This window comes from Aquarana catesbeiana, linkage group LG05, assembly GCF_042186555.1.
Source record: "Aquarana catesbeiana isolate 2022-GZ linkage group LG05, ASM4218655v1, whole genome shotgun sequence".
Taxonomy (NCBI): Eukaryota; Metazoa; Chordata; class Amphibia; order Anura; family Ranidae; genus Aquarana; species Aquarana catesbeiana.
The window spans coordinates 456,326,722-456,349,662 of NC_133328.1; the positions used below are offsets into that span (position 1 = coordinate 456,326,722).

The window sequence follows — 22,941 nt, forward strand, 5'->3', positions numbered from 1 at the left end:
CTCTTGCTATGCTGGGAACTCAGTGTGCTGTCCTCCAATGATCAGACTTGTCCTGACATGCCCCCGCTGCACAGCCATTCACTGGGAAGCTCATTGTGCTGCTGCTTCTCCTTCCCCCCAGCTTATATGCAGCTGAGAACATAGGGAATGTGAAAATAATGTTGAATCCGCGCAATGGGGGTAGGTAAAAAAGTGGTTCAGAAATGCTGTCTCCACAAATGCGATCACAACCGAAGTGGAAAAAGCTGAACTGAGAAGAAATTAGGTGTGGGTGCGGCGCTGTTCTGGTTTTATGGCAAAGTGTTATGACACTGTAATAACATATTAAAGTCACCTCTGATAGGTGAGTGAAAGTATGAAAATGTTGGTTGATAAAAAATTCTTGAAAAAGGAGTAACAATCAAAAGTGATTTTGCATAAAAATAGAAAATGATGTGTATGTAATTTTCTTCAGACAGTGGCTGATCCTATGCAACTCACTGTTTACCATGTGGTGCTGTTATATCAAAATATGCCTCACTGTCTGAAGCAAATTACATACACATCATTTTCTATTTTTATGCAAAATCACTTTTGATTGTGAATCCTTTTTTGGGATAAAGTTTTTCAAGAATTTTTTATCAATCAAAATTTTCAAACTTTCACTCACCTATCAGAGGTAACTTTAATATGTTAACACAGTGTCATAACACTTTGCCATAAAACCAGAACAGCTCCGCACCCACACCTAATTTTTTCTCAACATAGGGAATGTCATCACTTATAAAAAAAGGAAAAAAGGTATTCTAATTTTTTTTTTATATCCATACAAAAATGTTTTACGTTTTATTTCTATTTTAACCACTTGAAGACCAGGCCTATTTCTGACATTTGTTGCTTACAAGTTAAAATCAGTATTTTTTGCTAGAAAATATCTTAGAACCCCCAAACATTTTATATATATATATATATATATATATATATATATATATATATATATATATTAGCAGAGACTCTAGAGAATAAAATGGCAGTTGTTGCAATATTTTATGTCACACTGTATTTGCGCAGCGGCCTTTTAAACGCAGTTTTTTTTAAAAGAAATACACTTCAATGAATTAAAAAAAAACAAAACTAAACATTCAAGTTAGCCCAATTTGTATTTTATAATGTGAAAGATGGTGTTATGCCGAGTAAACAGATACCTAATATGTCATGCTTTGAAATTGTGCACATTCATGGAATGGCAACAAACCACAATACTTAAAGATCTCCATAGGCAACCCTTTAAAATTTTTGAACAGCAACCTGTTTAGAGTTACAAAGGAGGTCTTGTGCAAGAATTCTTGCTCTCGCTTTAATGATTGCGGTGATACCCCACATGTGTGGTTTTAACACCATGCCCTCCCTCCTAATCAGAGCCTGCCTCCGGCACACACCTCCTCTCAATCACAACGTGACTGCTCAAGCACAGCCTATATATTGCCCCAGGCTGAACAGACTAAGGAATACAGGCACACTGCAGGGTTGATTTATTAAAACTGTGTTTACTTTGGCGCACAAGCACAGAGAGATGGGCACCTTAATTTTTTTTCTTTCTTTATTTATTTATTACACTGTCCCTTTAAAAAAAATTTTGTTTATCACTTTTATTGCTGTCACAAGGAATGTTAACATCCCTTGTGACAGCAATAGTCACGTGTCAGGTATTTTTTTGTAAGGATCTGGGGTCTATAAGACCCCAAATTCCTCCTTTGCATTTAAAAGCATTAAAAACGCCAAGTTTGGCTATTTTGAATACTGATTTTTTTTTAAATCCGGTGCCTTTAAGACTCTAGTAAGCCGGACGTGACATTGTGAGAGCCCTGGCAGAGCGGCAGAAGGCGGCGGGAGGGGCTGGACGGCTTGTGATGGAGATCGAGCATCCGCTTAGCTGAATAGGTTGTTTTACAAGGTGATTGTTTACAATCACTTTAATTGAACAAGCTAGAGTTAGAAGCTGATTGGCTAACATGCACAGTCGCACCAGAATTTGCACGCTCTAGTTTTAGTAAATTAACCCCAATGTGTCTGAACAGTGTCCTGTAACCCTGTCCCCCCACTATCAAGAGATGCGGAGATGTATGGCCACATGACAAAACTTTTTAACCTTGTAGAAAAAGGTAAGAAAGATCAATTCTGAAACTAAGCAAAAACAGTTATAGTCCCTGCATAGTTATAGCTATATTATAAAGTGTCTATAACATTGTATGTTCACAACTACTTTAAAAAGAGAACCTGCATTGTTTTATGACAATCATCGCAATGGTGTGACAAAATAACTACTATAGAAACATTATGAGAACTGGTTCATGGAATAATCCCCGCTATGCAAAATACATTTACTTTGGAGAAATCCTTCACATGAGCACTGTGAGTAGAATATCAGCAGATTTCATACAGATAAAGGCATTTTGCCACAATATGTCCAGCACATTCCATCAAAAGAGACTAAATAGTTCAGTCCAAAAATATTTGAAATGCCTCCCAGCATTGTGGTTGCAAATATGCAACATCCATTCTGAAATGTAAATATAACTGATATAAGTTATAGTGATTGCATAATGCAGTTTTCCCAATGACTGCCAGATGCTGGTAGTAAAACTGGTAAATAAGTGAAAGCTAGCGTAAAAGGAACACACGTGAGAATAACTAAACCATATTCTATATTACAGTAATGAAACATGTTTCTACCTACACAGTTTCATGACATTTTTCAGTACATGTGTCTGTCATTGGCTGTCATTATAGGGCATTGTTTTTCAAACTTACAGACTCTTGCATAGGTAAGTTAATCAGATTTTGAAAGAAGTATTTCAGTCATTTCATATGGGATTCTACTTTACAGACATTGTAATTCAATTGAAATGGTTCAAAATTCTTGATAAGGAAAAAGACTGATTGCCCATGCAGTTACTCCTGGCCAGCTAACGGGCAAGCTGAATGTACCAGGTTGATCAATAAATTAACTCGGGTACAACCAGCCTGCCGGATTCTCTTGTCATTATCCCTAGCAGCTGCTATAGCTGCTAGCGATAATCAGTGTCTTCTCCCAGCGGGGATGACTTCTCCCGCCCCCCCGCGCCAGGAGAAGACAATGGCCCAACAGGAGAGATTCCCGCATCGACATTGTCTGTGTTGATGGGGGAATCAAGAGAATTTCTTTCCTGCAACCCGTGGTTATAGGAAAGAAATTTCCTCCGTGTGTGGCCGGCCTAATTCTCCTAAAACAGCAATTAGCTCCCCTTAGATGGGAAAGCTGTTTATTGCGTGCATTCAAGGTTCTTTTTTTAACTGAAGCGCGAAAAACGTTAGTTTTTTTTTTTTCATGTGTAAACGAATTAATTTGGACTATTTTATCCTTTGGTCTGACACTGCTACCATTGGTGCTTTTTTTTCCCCCTAGTGTATGTGGAAGGGACTGTTTTTTAATTCATGATTCAAATTAAAAGTGAGACCTAAAGAATACCTACAAGGAATACAGCAGCTCAAAGTTTTTTTGCATAGCAGCAGTGCACAAGTTCACTCGGCTAATGTCCAATTAATTTAGTGGGTCTGTGAAAGCAGCTCTCAAAATGCAGGAATAATAAGGCAGAAGAAATAAGTTATATTTGCACGGTTGCGTGTACAGTTATTCTAGACTTTAGGTTTACACTTGTGTGGGTTAGGAGCACTTGCAAAATTGTACATGTTCCTGACCTACAAGCAAAACACCCTGCTCTTTATCAGACACGCAGAGGTCCAATTAGGGATTAGTGGCACCCCCACGCATTGGAAAATGTGGCACATTTTCGCCCCCGTGCCAATTTTCATTTTAATGTGACATCATGCGTCTTAGTGTGGCTCAATTTTAAAAAAAAAAGGCAGAGACTTTTTTCTGGCATTTCTTGTGGGCCCATTCAAATAAATTGGCTGATGTACCCATGACATGTGCAGTCAAACGTACTGCACATATGTGAACCTAGGCTTAGGTAATAATGTACCTACTAAAAGTACACTTTTTCATCCTATACCTGCTATGTATGTTACATATGTATACAATTAGTATTGTATGTGATATGAACCTTTGAGTTATGCGCTAGGCTTGCCTCTGTGCTGACATTAACAAAATATCCAACCTGGCTGACTTTGTCAAGATTTTGGTAACCTGTAGTAGTTGTCTATACTCCATAGAACTTGTTGAAATAGTATGTATTCCATAATCTCTACCGTTTGATATAGAGTATTTCATACCATAAGAAATGAATTGATGTTGATGTTGATGTTTTTGCTTTAATATTCTTGTCTTCATAGTTTATGTACAGTATATTTTGACAGGTAAGATAACTTTTTTTAGCATTTTAAAGTGACTATCGCTATGTGGTTTTCAAAGTCAAAGCAGAACCAAACTCTCCTAATTGACATTAAAGTGGTTATAAAGGCTGAAGGTTTTTTACTTTCATGCATTCTATCCCTCTTCTCGTTGGCTGAGAAATAGCAGCAGGAGCCATTGACTTCCGCTGCTGTCAATCACAGCCAGTGAGGAGGGAGGGGGGGTGGGGCCAAGCCACATTCTGTGTGCTTTATAGCAGGGGGGAGGAGCCAGGAGCACTGGCTGGGGACCCGAGAAGAGGAGGATAGGGGTTGCTGTGTGCAAAACCATTGCACAGAGCAGGTAAGTATAACATGTTTGTTATTTTTAAAACAAAAAATTTGAACTTTGAGTGTCACTTTAATTATTTCTAATTCTTATGCTGCTAGCCTTAGTAAATTGATAAGAAGGTACATTAAATTTACTTGCTTTAAACTTTTTTTTTTTTTGTACATTTCTTTACTTGCTTTCTGAGTATTGGCCTAGGGCCCCAGGGATCTCCCAACTACTACGCTCCAGCTGTTGCGGAGCTACACGTCCCATGAGGCATTGTAAGACTCTGACATTCACAGACATGACTAGGAATGATGGGAATTGTAGTTCCTGAACAACTGGAGAGCCATAGTTTGGAGACCCCGGGGCCTAGGACAAAATGATGTCATACATCCCAGGAATCTTCGTGGCCTTTTTTTTCATTCACCTAGAGGAGAGAAGGAGGGACATTCTCAGCTAAGCACACCCTCCTGCCTGCATGTTTGAGCTAAGGGCAGATGGATTACAGGAAGTAAATGCTACATGAATCATCTGCCCTTACTCAAGATGGCAACAGCTAGAAATGCTAGGGGGTGTTTTTAAAGTGATTTCTCAACAAAATAAAGCATTGAGACATAAATAGATGGGTGAGTTTACTTACAAATAATTTACAAAGCATTTTCAGTTTGTGCTGCTCAGATACAGTTAAGTTCTGCTTTAAGTAAAGCAAAATATTAAAAGCAGATGATGTGTACTTATCTTTCCAATGATCCATGCCATAAACCTCTGCCAGGTTGCAGATCTCTGTCCACCTCTTCCACTGTTCCCAGTGGTTTCACTCTGAGGCTGCCATAGCCTGCAGTGATATAGGACCCAGCAAAAGGAATCACAGTGGGGCAGCAAATAATTGATACCAAGATGTGTCAGAGACCTGCTGTGACCACCGATCTGCACATGGTGACATTTTAAGGTCACAAGTTAAGCTAACATATCATCCTCTTTTACAAGCTGGCTTTACTTTACTTTGGACCCCATGTTGATATGGTTGCTTTAAAAGATGAAAGATAAAAAACACAATCAGCCCCTTTCTGAAAAATATTTGCCACCTAGACTTTAGTTAGCATTCATTCTGACCAATATCTAGGCCTACATACCTTGTTTTTATTTGATTTTGCCACAAATGCCAAATAAATCCCATAAAATACAAGCATTTCAAAATTGCTTAAACCTGTTTAAACAGTGAATCAAAAAAGAAGAAGCTGGATGTTTTGACAGCAGGGGATGTGTAATTTCCTTAGTTATTTTCCCTTTGCAGAGTGAGGATGTTCATTATCACTCAAGCACCTACACATATCCTGGTCTACATTCCCATATGCCGTGCCAAATGGATTAGCAGAGCAAACCACAGATTTTGTTTGACCAATTTTTTTTTTTTTTTTTTTTTTTTTTAGGAGATGACTGAATTTCTTTGTAAACATTCACAGGTTTTATATCTTGCTATTACTCAAATAGTTCAGGCTAAAAAAAGTATTATATACATTCTTACATATTAGAATTACACTGTGTCCTAATTATTCTAGCAATTTATCGAACGATAAGCTCAGTTCATGAAGCTTTTTCAGCCATGTGACTGTATTTTTGTATTTTCTTATATATGATATATATAGGCCTTATATGGAGGACTCATAACTGTCACTTTTGGCAAATAGGGATCATTATCCTGTTGTGAATTGAGCCTACAGTAGAAAAAAAAACACACCGAGGTACAATGTGTGCAAGGTGTGAATCATTTTGCTTGCGCTATTTTTTATATTATGCACATTAATGTTATTTATTACCTTTGTTTATTACAAAGGTACAAAAGTTCTAAAATTTGGTATCTGATAAACCTATTGTGATAAAGAAGTAATGATAATATATTGATACATTTGGGTTTTGATTTGATTGCAAAGGAACGTGTGATAATTCCTTTTTGAAATATCAATAAGATCATTTTAGGTATATAAAATACAAAATATCTATTTATCTATCTATCTATTTACTTACTTTTATGTATAATTAATTACTGTAACATTACTTTCCCATTTTTTCCTCCTGAATTATTTCTAATGCGTATTGCTCTTGTTATTAAAGGTTTTTAAATCAGCAATAGATAAAGATGTCTTTTATTTTTTCCAGCCTCAAGGATACAGACGCTGGCAATGGAATCCGATTGTTTGTACCAGATATTGGGATGTTTATTGCCAGTTTGGCCACTTGGCTGTTTTGCAAAAAACTTGTCCAGCAAACAGTGACTGAAGAGGACGCACAGTACAACTCTCAGTTTGTAAATGAAGAATTGGTAAGTACTGATTTACAGACAGTTAAAGTTAAATAAAGTTTAGCATTTGCCTAATTTAAAGCTGATATTTAATCTGCTTATATTTTGCGCCCTCTGGTTTCTCCTTTTCCCCCCTTTCCCCCCTTATCAACATGCTATTCAAATTTTTAAATAAAACCTATTCATTCTCATTACATAGCCTGTTTTAGACTCAATGGTATCATTGCCCAGTCTCTTTGCTTGTCTAAACAATGCAAAAAGATCTTGGTCTAGTGGATCTAGTGGAAAGGGCTGGTAGGGTAATGTATCTAGCTTCCTAGGGGAAATTAATCTACAGACTATGGACAGAAAGGAGTTAAAGAAGAGTTAAAGAAGAATTCTTTCCTATAATATCTGTTTCTAGTTTCTAGTGGCTGAACAGTTCATTTCTACCCCTATTCTTCAAAAAGTGCTACATTCATTTCTGTGTTTATATACTTAATATTTATCACCTAATGATGACTATAAAAAATAATAATAATAAAAAAAAACTTTTCTTTTCTCTCTTACTTCCGTTTGTTTGGAATGAGCAGTGCACACTTGTTGCAGTCATGTGCAATGCTCTATGCATGGAGGGACCATGGAGAATGAATGGAGGCACCCTTTAACAGGAAGCTGAGTAATCGCAGAAAAATATTAGAATTTTTTTAGTTATTAAAGCAGTATTCCGCCCCAAAAACACATACTGCAGCTGCTGGCTTTTAATAATAGGACACTTACCTGTCCTGGAGTCCAGCGATGTCGGCACCGCAGCTGATGTTTCCATCAGCTGTCAAGTGCTGCCGCTGCCATTGCAGGTAAGGGCCCGGACTCCCAGAAGTGGGAACAGAATACCTGTCAAAGACAGGTATCCTGTCCCCCCTCCCCCCTGAAAAGTGCCAATTGTGGCACCGGAGGGGGAGAGGAGATAAATGAGTGGAAGTTCCACTTTTTATAATGCAATTATAGAATTTTTTAAGCCAGAGTTTAGTATCACTTTAAACATATATCTAACACTACCCCTGACCTATTCATTTCCATAACTCTAGCATTCACCCAGGTAAACCCAGTCTTCAAATGTATGTAAAGACATACGTTTCTTTAGATAGGATGGCAAGGGGTTTAAACCTCTGCCAAATTTGACTGCTGCACGTGTCCATGGGAGGAGATTATTTATTTATTAATTGCAGGTATTTATATAGCACCAAAAATGTATGCAGTACTTTACATACTGTACATTTACATCAGTCCCAGGCCGTAAGGAGTTTTCAGTCTAGTTTCTACCCCACATAAATACATACACATACTAAAGCTCATTTAAATTGGAGCTAATTAACCTACCAACATGTCTTGGAAGTGTGGGAGAAAATCAGAGTACCTGGAGGACACCCATGCAAGCACAGGAAAAACATGCAAACTCCATGCAGGTTGTGTCCTGGCCGGAATTCAGAGAACCCCATTTGTCCTGGTAACCATTTTCATTGAAAAAGAAAGTCAAGGGAGGAGATTTAGCGTAAACCTTTCAAAGGGGACACCTGTCCCAGTGGCAACTTTCTAAGGCCTCTTCCATACGGGATGGACTCCGCCAGAAATTCGCCTGCTTAGTGGGTAATCTGTCCGCTCATCCGTGCTGAGCAGGCAGATGGCTGGCCCACTGTCCTCTATGGGTGGTCAGATGCAAACGGACTTAGACAGATCCTCATCAGTCTGTTTTTAGCAGATGGGATTGGGTGTTGGTGGGTATAAACAGATACCTAGAGGAGAATGAAGGATCTGATCGGGCCCGATTGGAAAACTGACAGGTCTACCTGATGAGTCTGTCGTGTGAAAGGGGCCAATGAGGGGAATTCCACATACTGTGAGAGATTTCCTCTAAAAGTTTTTGGGACTTCAGTACAGGAATCGAAGGGAAATCCCCCCAATGGTACACAGCAAAAAAAAAAAAAAAAAAACTTTGGCTATACAAACTTGAACCTTGGCCCAGATCATTGGCAGTGATTAGCCTTAGCCCTTTTGCCCATGTGTAAATTAGAGCAAGAGGCTGTTTTGTGGAGCAAATTTGAATGCTGAGGGTTTTTTTAGCATTGTTGTGTTAAAATTTCATTCAGACAGGGGTTCAAGAGGTTAAAAACAATACGCTTAATGTATTAGGCCAATGATTGACAGCATGCAGGAGAGCGGAATACAGCAATCTGGCAACTATCACCTGCAAGCTCTGTACCTGTAAACTGTATAATCTGTTGCCCAAGTGTTGAAGTTAATCCATGACACAGACTAGTTCATTCATTCCCATAATTAGGGAGGAAGAGGAAGCCATGAAACATAAAGCGCACATTTTCAACCGCTGTACTTTCCTGATGTACTAAAGCTTGTGTGGGGATATGAACCAATATTTGAGATTAGAAAAAAGTAACCATACATTTCCAAATAAATTTGAATCTTACTACGGTATATGTATTCTCAATGGAATTTATAGAGTTCAATGAAATGCCTCAGTTGCAGGGGCTTTTTTATTTTAGGCATATTAGCATGCAAAATTGTTGAATTATTGAATTTAAAACAGCTTTTTAAACAAAACTAAGGAGTCCATTCAGAAAAAATAGAGAGAAAACATGAAACTAAAAAGAGAATTTGTTACTCTATGCTTATTTTGTTGTTTATGTTTGTATGTTGAGGTAAATATTAAATATTTTAGTAGATGAATGTATACCCACATGATTTACACTTTCAGTATGGGAATTTGAAGCTGAAAATCATCTAAATATAAACACTAATAGATGCAGGTATGTATAAAATCAAAAAATCATGGCATATTGTATTGTTTTTTTCAATTCAGCTAGTGTCAGTGCCTGGATTTAATTCAATCTATGAAGTTGTGGTCCATGGGAGTCCAAGGGGTTTGGTCATGGGGGCCTGGTTTTCAGCCCTTGGGGCAGCTCGTGGTTTCCACCGAAAAAGAAAAGAGGGAAATGGAGGAGCCCTTATATTATAGTTAGCTGACTTAAATATGGTGATTTGCTCAGCAGGTCTGACCACAGGACAAAAATAAAAAAATAAAAATAACTTACATCTGTAGAGGCCGCAGTCACCCTGTTGGGTAGAGACATGCAATCTTCCATATGTGCAAGTGGAGAAAACTCGGGGGTTGATTTACTAAAGGGATAAAGACTGTACACTTTTGCAAAGTTTTGCTCTAGAGCTTTGCCTCATTTACTAAGCTCTGGAGCAACTGCACTTGCAGAGGGCAACTACACTTTGCAAAGTGCACAGTCTTTTTGCCTTTAGTAAATCAACCCCTCTGTTACCATGCAGAATAGATGAGGTCAATCACCATGCTACAGGGGTCCCAATCCTGGATTCTCTATTAAGTTTTCAGGCAGCTGTTGAACTTGTTGAGTAGGGAATGTCTAGAAAAACCCATCCCTGGCAACATCCCTACAGATATGTTAACGGGCTCCGCTTCTGATCAGACCTATGATGTTTTTTTTCTAGTCATTTCCTACTCCACATGAATTTGATTTGGTATCAGCTTCCTGTACAGCAACACTCAACCTGGAGTGGGAGGGCAGTATTAGCAGCCAATTAGGTGTACTGCATGCACATGACAAAGAACACGCAGAATGAAAAATAGAACAGAGTTTTAGACTTTTAACTTCAGCTTGTTTAGTTCAGCTTTGACAACAAAAACCTGGAAGCCGATTGGTCTCTATGCAGAGCTGCACCAGATTTTGCACTCTCCAGTTTTAGTAAATCAATCCCTAAGTTTTATTTATAAAATTGTCTGAAAGTTGAACAACTTGCCTGTGTAGACTGTGTTTTCTACCAATCAGCTTCCTACTAATATTTTCCCATTTCATTTATTTGTTCTCTTATTGTTTGATCCAGACAACATGTGTAGTTACATGTGCAGCTTTGAGCTACATGCACATTTTCAGGCAGAAAATACCTCTAGCATACAAAATATAGTGTTTTACCAAGGAGGAGCTGCACATAGGGATACTTCTGTGCGTCAATGTTTACTCAAATGTACAGGTACAATGTATTTTCCCTTCTGCATTTGGAAAATAGGTTGTAAGTGCACGCACAGAAGCATCACTTTTTAGGCTTAGTTTACACAGGCCATACTACAGCGTACGCCCATGTAAAAACCATGTTCGCCTGCATGGGAGTGCACAGGTGTTCATTGCATCCCTGTACAGGCAGTCACATTGATGTCACTTGGGGCACCACGACTGCATGGAAGTCACTGCTCCCAATCTGACATCTGTGCGGGTGCGGTGGCATGGCCCTGAATGGAGAAACACCTGTGCATGCCCGTGTGGGTAAATATGCCCATTGCACTGGAGTTCGCTATAGTGCGCCTAGTACAGGGGCATACAGCCATTCACTTCTATGTCCCTCTGTGTGCCCCACCTGCTGCTCCCTGGGCATGGCAAAGTGCTTTTTTTTTGCCTGAAAATTTCAATGTGCATGAACCCTTACTCAGTAAAGCAGTACAAACAGCAATGAAAATGTACAAAGTGCATTAACTTTATCACATTTCAGATTCCTGAGTTCAAGCTAGTGAAGGATGAATTGAGACTGAATGCTGTGGTTTATTTCACTTTGCACATTTCTCTTTGTTTTAATAAAAAAGTATCTTTGGCTATAAATGTACACGCTGGATGGAGTGCAAGTTCTAGATAGCAGATGAAATGTAGATTTGCCAATTCAGATTCTTGTTTATCACAGAGTCAAATACCATATGTTTAACTACACACGTCCATTTTTTAACAAGAAACATTCTTCTATTATTACATGCAAGACCATTTTACCCATTTACTATTATGTATTGTTTTACATGAATGGAATGTATGGAGTGGTTCATTTATTTCTAGCCAGGGATACCAGGCTGTGCTAGGGACAAGAGAGCTTATCTTCCCCCGAATATTACCATTGAGGCTTTGTGTCAGGGGGGTGCCGAGGATTATTACTGCTGAGAAGATTCTTCATACAGAAATGATGGCATTTCCTTGCTTTGGTGTTTATACTGTATCTGATGAGTTAAAAGCTGAATGTTAACAAAATAATCCAGTGATGACTAATAGCGTTTCTGGCCCCATTCTGATAGTGGCGGTAACAGCTGCTGTGCAGGCACTGCTCTTTTCCTGTCTTACATTTATTGCTGCTTTGACATTTACATGTAATATGCAATGAAGCCTCTTAGCTTCTTCATAGATAGACATAAACACTTTGTGCAAGCAGATGTGAGATCATCTCATCAGTCTACTATTAAATGTAGGACTACACCATGGAAATATAGAGCAATGTTTTTTAAGCATATTTAACAACAAAGGAATATCAAATCACTAGGGATGTCATTATTGAGAATGTAAGGAACTATGATCATATCATCCCAAAAAAAGAATATTGTGTGGTTGGCTTTCTGTAGTATTTTTTATGTGTTTTAACTAAGTAAAATAGATCAGGGTGATATAAATAATTTATAATTCTATAACCTACATACTACTGGGGGAAATTAACTAAAACTGATGCACACAGTATCTGGTGAATCAGCTTCTAATTCCAGGTTGCTCAATTAATCTTTGACAATAAAACCTAGAATCTGATTGGTTACTATGCATAGCTACATCGGATTTTTTTGTCCACCAGTTTTAGTAAATCACCCCCATTGCGTGAGTATATATATATATATATATATATATATATATATATATATATATATATATATATATATATATATATACATACATACACAGCTGTGCTCATAAGTTTACATACCCTGGCAAAATTTATGATTTCATGGCCATTTTTCAGAGAATATGAATGATAACACAAAAACACTTCTTTCACTTGTGGTTAGTGTTTGGCTGAAGCCATTTATTATCAGTCAATTGTGTTTACTCTTTTTAAATCATAATGACAACAGAAACTACCCAAATGACCCTGATCAAAAGTTTACATACACTGGTGATTTTTGCCTGATAACATGCACACAAGTTGACACAAAGGGGTTTGAATGGCTATTAAAGGTAACCATCCTCACCTGTGATCTGTTTGCTTGTAATTAACCACAGTCAAGTAGACCAACTAAAATTTCAGCCACAACTGCCAGGAAAATTGTTTGGGATGCAAAGAAAAACCCACAAGTAACTTCAGGTGAAATACAGGACTCTCTGAAAACATGTGGTGTGGGTGTTTCAAGATGGACAATAAGGAGGCACTTGATGAAAGCCACAAAGTATCCCCCAAACAGCACAGAGACAAGCCTCAAACTTTCTGGCACAAGGCCATTTGGAGTGATGAGAAATTATCAAAATTGAGCTTTTTGGCCACAACCATAAACACTACATTTGGAGAGGAGTCAACAAGGCCTATGATGAAAGGTACACCATTCATACTGTGAAACACGGAGGTGGATCGGTAATGTTTTGGGGATGTGTGAGCTACAAAGGTAGAGGAAATTTGGTCAAAATTGATGGCAAGATGAATGCAGTATGTTATCAAAAAATACTGGAGGAACATTTGCATTTATCAGCCAGGAAACTGCGCATGGGACACACTTGGACATTCCAACATGACAATGATCCAAAACACAAGGCCAAGTCGATCTGTCATTGGCTACAGCAGAATAAAGCGAAGGTTATGAAGTCTGACCTCAATATCATTGAGACACTCTGGGGAAATCCTAAACATGCAGTTTATGCAAGACAGCCCAAGAATTTACAGGAACTGAAGGCTTTTTGCCAAGAGGAATGGGCACCTTTATCATCTGAGAAGATAAAGATCCTCGTCCACAAATACCACAAAAGACTTCAAGCTGTCATCGATGTTAAAGGGGACAATACACAGTATTAAGAACTGGGGTATGTAAACTTTTAATCAGGGTCATTTGGGTAGTTTCTGTTGTCATTATGATTTAAAAAGAGTAAACACAGTTGATTGATAAAAAATGGCTTCAGCCAAACTCTAACCATAAGTGAAAGAAAAGTTTTTGTGTTCTCATTCATATTCTCTGAAAAATGGCCAAGAAATCATACATTCTGCCAGGGTATGTAAACTTATGAGCACAACTATATATATATATATATATATATATATATATATATATATATATATATAATCTATGTTAAATTTTAATTATATATGTACACAGACAGCTACAGTCAGTGCTAAAATGTCCCCTATACATTGATGGTCTGTGGTGAAGTACCCCATTTACACTGGTGGTCAGTGTAGAAGTTCCTTCTAACATTGGTGGTCATTATAAAAGTGTCCATTACATTGGTGGCCAGTGTAATGCCTCCTGACAATATTGGTCAGTGGTTATGTGCACCCTTGCATTGATAGTCAGTGTAGTGAGACTTATAATCTCGCTTAGTTGTGGAGTGTCCACTTACATTGATGGTCAGTGCTCAAGTGTCTCCTTATATTGGCGGTCAGTGGGGAAGTGTACCTTTACATTGGTGGTCAGTAGTAATGTCAGTGGTTATATATCTGACAGAGTGCAGGCACAGTTGGGTGGGATATCAATGCATCTAACTCTAACTGCACAGGGTGGGTATCTCTACAGCCCAGTCTCTATACCTCCCTATTGTCTGCGTGAAGGGTAGGCCACTTGCAACAATTTGCCACTGCCTGTCATTAGAGGAATATGGAGCTGAAAGGGTTGGTCTCTCTTATGAAAATACTAGTTGCCTGGCTATTATGCTACCTTGCTGATTTAGTGCCTTATTAATCACTGGCCTTGAAAGGTTTGCAGATCAAGTTGGAGAAAAGTCTAAACTCCTGATCTTCATACTTGTTCCAAGTCAATGACTCAGAAAGTACTGAAGCCAGCAAGTTAGCATAATAGCCAAACAATCACATAGCATACAGTAAAAAAAAAAAAAATGAAAGAACAGGCATGTTAAATGTGAATGTGATATCAAACATTACTTTATGGTATATAGGAAAATAACTAGAAAATAGGTGTTTGCTAAAACCATACAATAGTCTCTCTTTCATATGTTATTTTGTTTTGTATTTAGACAGAAGCAGGAAAGATAGATATGGACGATGCCTTAATGTATGAAGAAGATTTTGATGGAGAAGATGATTTGAATGAAGGGGCAGAAGAAAGCACTAGGTTAAAAATTCTGCGCAAAGTTGCCTCATTAGCCTCTAAGCTTAAAGAATTTATTGGCAACATTATAGCCACCGCTGGAAAAGTAGTAGTTACCATTTTACTTGGTATAACAGGTTGGTGCTGCACAGTAGACTTATTTACCTTGAAAGCATGGTAGTCATTGTTTAGAAAAGTGCCCTCGGTGTGCACAGTCTCTTATTACTGTCTTAGCAGGGTTGTTGGGGAGGCCTATACTTGTTACTTTTAGGTACTTCTGCAACAGTATGTGCAACAAAAATTTAGTTAAATTCAGTGAAAATGTAGATGTGCATTTTAAACATTCTACACATTGGGAGTGTGCCGGAATGTAAACTGAGCTGCAAATGAGCAGCTCAGTGTACATTCCATAGAAGATTGGGAATAGACAGGTAAGACTAAGGTAATTGCAAAAGAGACATTGCATGTCTTTTCTGCAATAAAAAGCCTGCCTGTTCACAGTTTTTACATTTTTTTGGATTTAGTTTCTCTTTAAGGGTATATGCACTTTCTTCCTTCTTGTAATGCTTAAGTTTAAGGCTGCTTTCACACTGAGGCGTTGGGGACGTCGGCAGTAAATCGCCGCTACTTTAGTGGCGCCTTACCGTTGTTTTAGTGGCCCTATTCGGCCACTAGCAGGGTGCTTTTAACCCCTGCTAGCGGCCAAAAAAGGGTTCGGCGGTGCTGCCCATTGATTTCAATGATCATGAGTGGTCAAGGGATAAACCTAGTTTTAGCACAAAATGTAATAATATTATTAAAATGTAATAATATTTTAAAAGCTAAGGGCTGGGAGTATATTGGTAAGCCTGTTTTAAACTTTCAAGATTGATCAGTACATTTTTTGGTGTGAAAAAGTCACTTTTAGATGCCAAATTTTATTGATTGGATTTTACTGGTATAAATGGGACAGACAACTCAATGAATATAAAAAGTTTATACAAAATTTATTATGATTAAAATGATATATTTTTAAAGAAAAACCACAAGTATTTATGGTCCCCTATATGTTGGAAGACCAATCTTGCACATATATATGACTCAACTATTGTGTTAAACCCTAAAAAACGATCAATCAAGAGAAGAGAGGTCGATGCACTTCGCTTTAGTTGCTTCCTCAGGACCTTTTGCTCTTGAATGTAGGGGTGAGTGATCTCACCCCTACAAAATATGCACACAGTCAATACAACATAATGTTTTTAACAATTTATAACAAAACAATCAAATCAGTATATCATTGCTACAAAATTGCACATACAAGGGGACACCCATGCGTGACTTACATAATGCCCTAGGAATTTTGGGAACGGTATAGAACTAGCGGAGGATGATGGCGAATCCCAAAGGAGGAGGTGGAGACACACTAGTTGCTCCAAGACCCACTAGGTGTAGTGTCTTCAAAGAGAACTAGAGATGTCAAAGTAGGTAGGATTGATTTGGATATGGATGTGGTACATTTTTAAGCAGCCGATTTTATATAATCTAGTTATATAATCTATATAATCTAGTTCATATTGTTTAAAAAACATACAGCTGTGCTGTGCACTATAATAGTCACATGATCTGATTTCGGTTAGTTACATTTTTGCTGCAGAAATCTCAGTTAGTTTGGGTGGTTTTGGCTGTTATGTAACTCTAATAAATATTAATGTAGTCTCTGACATTTCTCTTTTTTTCTTGCAGGCATGATGTTGCCTTCTTTAACCTCAGCTGTGTATTTCTTTGTATTTTTGGGGTTATGCACATGGTGGTCCTGTTGCCGAGTATTTGATCCGCTGATATTCAGCTGTCTATGTGTATTAATGGCCATATTCAGTGCAGGACACTTGATTGGACTGTATCTTTACCAGTTGCAGTTTTTTCAGGAGATAATTCCACCCAATGATTTTTATGCCAGGTAAGTTAAACACATTATTGAGTATTGTTGTGTTTTGATGTTGCACTATACAGACTCCATTCTGGTATCAATTACCAAATAGATCATGAATCTTAAACCCTTGTAAAATGTGTGATTAATTTAACTGCATACTTTACTGCACTGCTAATTTTATTAGCTGAATAAAGATAGCTGCTGAGAAACTCAGCTAGGAAATTGTAAAATAAATAACATTTTGGACAAATAGGTAAGAGAGTCCTAATGTAGAAAATTTATTTTTTAGAGTACACCTGATGCAAATCATGGCTTTCATCAAATCTATATATATATATATATATATATATATATATATATATATATATATATATATATATATATATATATATAAAGGGTTTCTCTCTTATAAAATCCACATGTGCAGTTCATCTGTGAATACAGCTGAATACAGAGATGCAAGCAAATGAAACTTTGTGAAAATCCTGACTTTTCCTGCAGAAGTCAAGCTTGACCTCACTCTTTCCACCTGTCTATTAGTCCTTCCATATGTTAGATGCCCTCACTGACCAAAAAGGAGTAGTGGGAGACAAGAGAGAGCCACGCCTAAGGTTGACAATATGGTAAAAGATTTGTTTTAACTGATCTCCACTTTGTCTGTTCAGTCTACTTGGATTGTGTCAGGAACCATGAATCAGACTGAGACAGAAAATCCAGTAAAAATCACATCTTTACTGTAATGCTAAAAAATGGTACAGATCAGTAAACGTAGTCAAAATATAAGCCAGGGATCAGAAGCCAAAACGGGTAGTCAGACAGGACAGTAATCAGGAAACCAGAAATCAGAGCACTGAGAAGAGAGCTGCTAAAAGCCCAGCCCTGACAGATTTGCTGGAGTTATGTTTTTTTTCTATTGACTGACCCAAATCATAAAGACTAGCAGCTATTGAATGCCAGAGGGTTGTGCCATGAGTATTAAGCTGAGAGTGATTCAATGTGGGGATAAACTAAAGGAGTTGAGAACCATCACACAATACATTTTGTGAATATTTACATCCAATCAAGAAGAGCAAATTTATGTTTACTTAAAGTGTTACTAAACCCACAACAGTAAAATCAGTCTGTATAAGCAGTAAAGCATGCTTGTTATACTTACTGTGGAACCTAAGGGGTTAATCCTTTGTATTGTGTATAAAGGCTGTTTGATCCTGTCTCTCTGATCCTCCTCTTCTTTCACTTTCTCCAAAAAATACCCTGATATTTACAGAACTAGGGGATGGGCTGCACATGCTAAGTTTGGTGTGTATTGCTAGAGAGGTTTTTTTTTGTCTTTGGAGAGTGCATGTGAACAACACAGGGCCAATCAGCACTTTCCAGACAGAGGATCTCTCAGGATTCCGGTTGGAGGCCAAGGTGTTGAGAGGGCTCCCCTTGCAGCTGAGTGCAGTGCAACCCTGAAGGTGAAACAGGGAATGCAGTGCCCCAGGGAAGCACGGTTTGCCAGACAAGAAAATACAAAGCTGATAAAGCAAAATAGCTGCACTGTAAATATAAGGACATAAGGAGTATTACATCAGGTGAAAGACTTGAATATAAATGAATAAAATATTACGTTAAAATAAAAGGAAAAAAGGAATTGTCTGTAGACCTCCATAACAGGATTGTATTGAGGCACAGATCTGGGGATGGGTACAGAAACATTTCTGCAGCAATGAAGGTCCCAATGAGCACAGTGCCCTCCATCATCCATAAATGGAAGACGTTTGTAACCTCCAGAACTCTTCCTAGAGTGGGCCGTCTGGCCAAGCTGGGTGATCAGGGGAGAAGGTCCTTTCAGGGAGGTGACCAAGAACCTGAGGGTCACTCTGACAGAGCTCCAGCTTTTCTCTGTGGAGAGAGGAGAACCTTCAAGAAGAACAACCATCTCTGCAGCACTCCATTAATCAGGCATGTATGGTAGAGTGGCCAGACCGAAGCCAGCCCTCAGTAAAAGACACATGACAGCCCGCCTGGAGTTTTTCAAAAGGCACCTGAAGGACTCTCAGACCATGAGAAACAAAATTCTCTGGTCTGATGAAACAAAGATTGAACTCTTTGGCTTAAATGGCAAGCGTCATGTCTTGCCATTAAGGCTATCTTGAAACCAGGCACCGCTCATCACCAGGCATATACTTTCCCTGCAGTGAAGCATGGTGGTGGCAGCATCATGATGTGGGGATATTTTTCAGCGGCAGGAACTGAGAGACTACTCAGGATTGAGGGAAAGATGAATGCAGCAATGTACAGAGACATCCTTGATGAAAACCTGCTCCAGTGTGGCTACGGGTCAACTCTGTGAATGTCCTTGAGTGGCCCAGCCAGAGCCCAGACTTGAACCTGATTGAACATCTCTGGAGAGATCTGAAAATGGCTGTGCACCGACGCTCCCCAAGCAACCTGATGGAGCTTGAGAGGTCCTGCGAAGAAGAATGGGAGAAACTGCCCAAAAACAGGTGTGCCAAGCTTTTAGCATCATACTCAAAAAGACTTGAGGCTGTAATTGGTGCCAAAGGTGCTTCAACAAAGTATTGCGCAAAATCTGTGAATACTTATGTACATGTGATTTTTTAATTTTTAATAAGTTTGCAAAAATTTCAAAAAAACTTCTTTCACATTGTCATTATGAGATGTTGTTTCTAGAATTTTGAGGAAAATAATGAATTTAATCCCTTTTGGAATAAGGCTGTAACATAACAAAATGTGTCAAAAGTGAAGCGATGTGAATACTTTCTGAATGCACTGTACATGATAACAGAAGCTGGGATTTTTTTTTTTACCAAAATTGAAAAATGTATAAGAACAGAGAGGAAACCGGGTGCTCACTACAAAAGAGAATTCACCTCAAGTTACTCATTAAGACCTCCTGTTGATAGAGTATTAAGATGATAAATTTAAAAAGGGTCACAGGGGGGAATTTGTTCCAAAACCCAAACCCGATGACCATTGGTGGAGCAATCATGAGTTTGAAATGGCGGGGAACACTATGATCAGTGCTGTCTTTCTCAATTAGTCTTCTGTGTTTACCAAAACACACCCAGACTATACGAATAGTCCTGCTTACGTAGCGGAGACCGCAGAGACATAAGAGGCAGTATACAACAAAATCAGTGGAACAGGAGAAGAAGGAACTGATGGAATACATTTTTCCTTTGTTACCAGTAAAACTCTTTTTGCGGTGTTCGACAAATTTACACATCTTGCATTTTAGTTTTTTACACTGAAACATCCCGACTATGTTGAAGAAGGTAGCTAAAGGATGGGAGGAGGGCTTATTGCTGGATGGTAATTTGCTAGCAAAGGGGCAAGCAAAAGGGGCAATCTTGTTTTTGACATTTGGAGCCCTTCTATACACAAATTTAGATCTGTGGTAGAAACGGCCCCAACTTACATTCCTTCAAAAGGAACCCCCAATGTCGTGCAATGACCTTCTCCATCTGTTTGAAACAGGGGTGAAACTGGATTATAAATTTGATGTCGGACCCTGAGGTGGTTTAATGGCCCTGATCTGGCTAGTGGCACAAGTTTTATAGAATTGTTCAACTAAGGATCTTACCTTGAGAAAAATAATCCTGATCAAGTGTACAGTTCCTATGAAGATGACTAAACTGTTCTTTGGGGACGTTATTAACCCACCTCGGGTGATGGCAACTATGGGTGTGAAGATAAAAGTTGCTTGAGTTATGTTTGAAAGACTGTATATATATATATATATATATATATATATATATATATATATATATATATTAATACACCGCCTGAAGTGTATTAGAAACAGAACACCACTAAATGCACTGTAGATATATATATATTAGACTGACTGTATATATATATATACAGTGGGTGGGAACGGAAAGTATTCAGACCCCCTTAAATTTTTCACTCTTTATTGTGTTGCAGCAATTTGCTCAAATCATTTACGTTAATTTTTTTTCCTCATTAATGTACACACAGCACCCCAATATTGACAGAAAAACACAGAACTGTTGACATTTTTGCAGATTTATTAAAAAAGAAAAACTGAAATATCACATGGTCCTAAGTATTCAGACCCTTTGCTGTGACACTCATATATTTAACTCAGGTGCTGTCCATTTCTTCTGATCATCCTTGAGATGGTTCTACACCTTCATTTGAGTCCAGCTGTATTTGATTATACTGATTGGACTTGATTAGGAAAGCCACACACCTGTCTATATAAGACCTTACAGCTAACAGTGCATGTCAGAACAAATGAGAATCATGAGGTCAAAGGAACTGCCTGAAGAGCTCAGACACAGAGAGTTGTGGCAAGGCACAGATCTGGCCAAGGTTGCAAAAAAATTTCTGCTGCACTTAAGGTTCCTAAGAGCACAGTGACCTCCATAATCCTTAAATGGAAGACGTTTGGGACAACCAGAACCCTTCCTAGAGCTGGCTGTCCGGCCAAACTGAGCTATCGAGGGAGAAGAGCCTTGGTGAGAGAGGTAAAGAATAACCCAAAGATCACTGTGGCTGAGCTCCAGAGATGCAGTTGGGAGATGGGAGAAAGTTGTAAAAAGTCAACCATCACTGCATCCCTTCACAGTCGCGGCTTTATGGCAGAGTGGCCCGACGGAAGCCTCTCCTCAGTGCAAGACACATGAAAGCCAGCATGGAGTTTGCTAAAAAACACATGAAGGACTCCAAGATGGTGAGAAATAAGATTCTCTGGTCTGATGAGACCAAGATAGAACTTTTTGACCTTAATTCTAAGCAGTATGTGTGGAGAAAATCAGGCACTGCTCATCACCCGTCCAATACAATCCCAACAGTGAAGCATGGTGGTGGCAGCATCATGCTGGGGGGGGGGTGTTTTTCAGCTGCAGGGACAGGACGACTGGTTGCAATTGAGGGAAAGATGAATGCGGCCAAGTAAAGGGATATCCTGGACAAAAACCTCCAGAGTGCTCAGGAGCTCAGACTGGGCTGAAGGATTACCTTCCAACAAGACAATGACCCTAAGCACACAGCTAAAATAACGAAGGAGTGGCTTCACAACAACTCCGTGACTGTTCTTGAATGGCCCAGCCAGAGCCCTGACTTAAACCCAATTGAGCATCTCTGGAGAGACCTAAAAATGGCTGTCCACCAATGTTTACCATCCAACCTGACAGAACTGGAGAGGATCTGCAAGGAGGAATGGCAGAGGATCCCCAAATCCAGGTGTGAAAAACTTGTTGCATCTTTCCCAAAAAGACTCATGGCTGTATTAGATCAAAAGGGTGCTTCTACTAAATACTGAGCAAAGGGTCTGAATACTTAGGACCATGTGATATTTCAGTTTTTCTTTTTTAATAAATCTGCAAAAATGTCAACAATTCTGTGTTTTTCTGTCAATATGGGGTGCTGTGTGTACATGAATGAGGAAAAAAAATTAACTTAAATGATTTTAGCAAATGGTTGCAATATAACAAAGAGTGAAAAATGTAAGGGGGTCTGAATACTTTCTGTCCCCACTGTATATCAAATACACTGCCACTAACTGAATAACCTACCTGCTTAATCTAACTCAAGATATCCCTCTGTCCATGCCAACAACACTACACACGGCCGCTATGTAAGCAACCTTATATAGTGTGGGGCTTGGACTTAGTCCCTCTGAGCCATAATTGGCCAAAGGCACCCTGCCTTTGGCCAATTATGGCTCTCTCAGCAGAGCACGCTGTGATTGGCCAAAGCATGCATTTCAGGTGCATGCTTTGGCCAATCATCATACAGCAATGCGCTGCAATCTCACAGTGCATTATGGGGCGTTCCGCGGCACACGAATTTCTCGCGAACGTCCCATATGTTCGGTTCGTTTTAGAACAAACTAGCACCCGATGTTAGAGTTGAACTTACATTCGACTCGAACTGCTGGCTCATTCCTAGCTCCCACTGATTCTGCATTATGGTGAGTTGAACTATTTAAT

At 38.8% G+C, this 22,941-nt stretch overlaps 1 protein-coding gene across 5 annotated transcripts in view; it reads left to right on the top strand.

Annotated features, from left to right (window-relative positions):
* Positions 1-22,941, top strand: part of PIEZO2 (piezo type mechanosensitive ion channel component 2) — a 465,998-nt gene that overhangs the window by 287,631 nt on the left and 155,426 nt on the right. For all 5 annotated transcript variants that reach the window (XM_073631329.1, XM_073631330.1, XM_073631332.1 and 2 more), the window contains exons 5-7: positions 6,800-6,962; positions 14,990-15,200; positions 16,786-16,999. In XM_073631329.1, the coding sequence (XP_073487430.1) occupies positions 6,800-6,962; positions 14,990-15,200; positions 16,786-16,999 (588 nt within the window). The remainder of the gene's footprint in view (positions 1-6,799; positions 6,963-14,989; positions 15,201-16,785; positions 17,000-22,941) is intronic.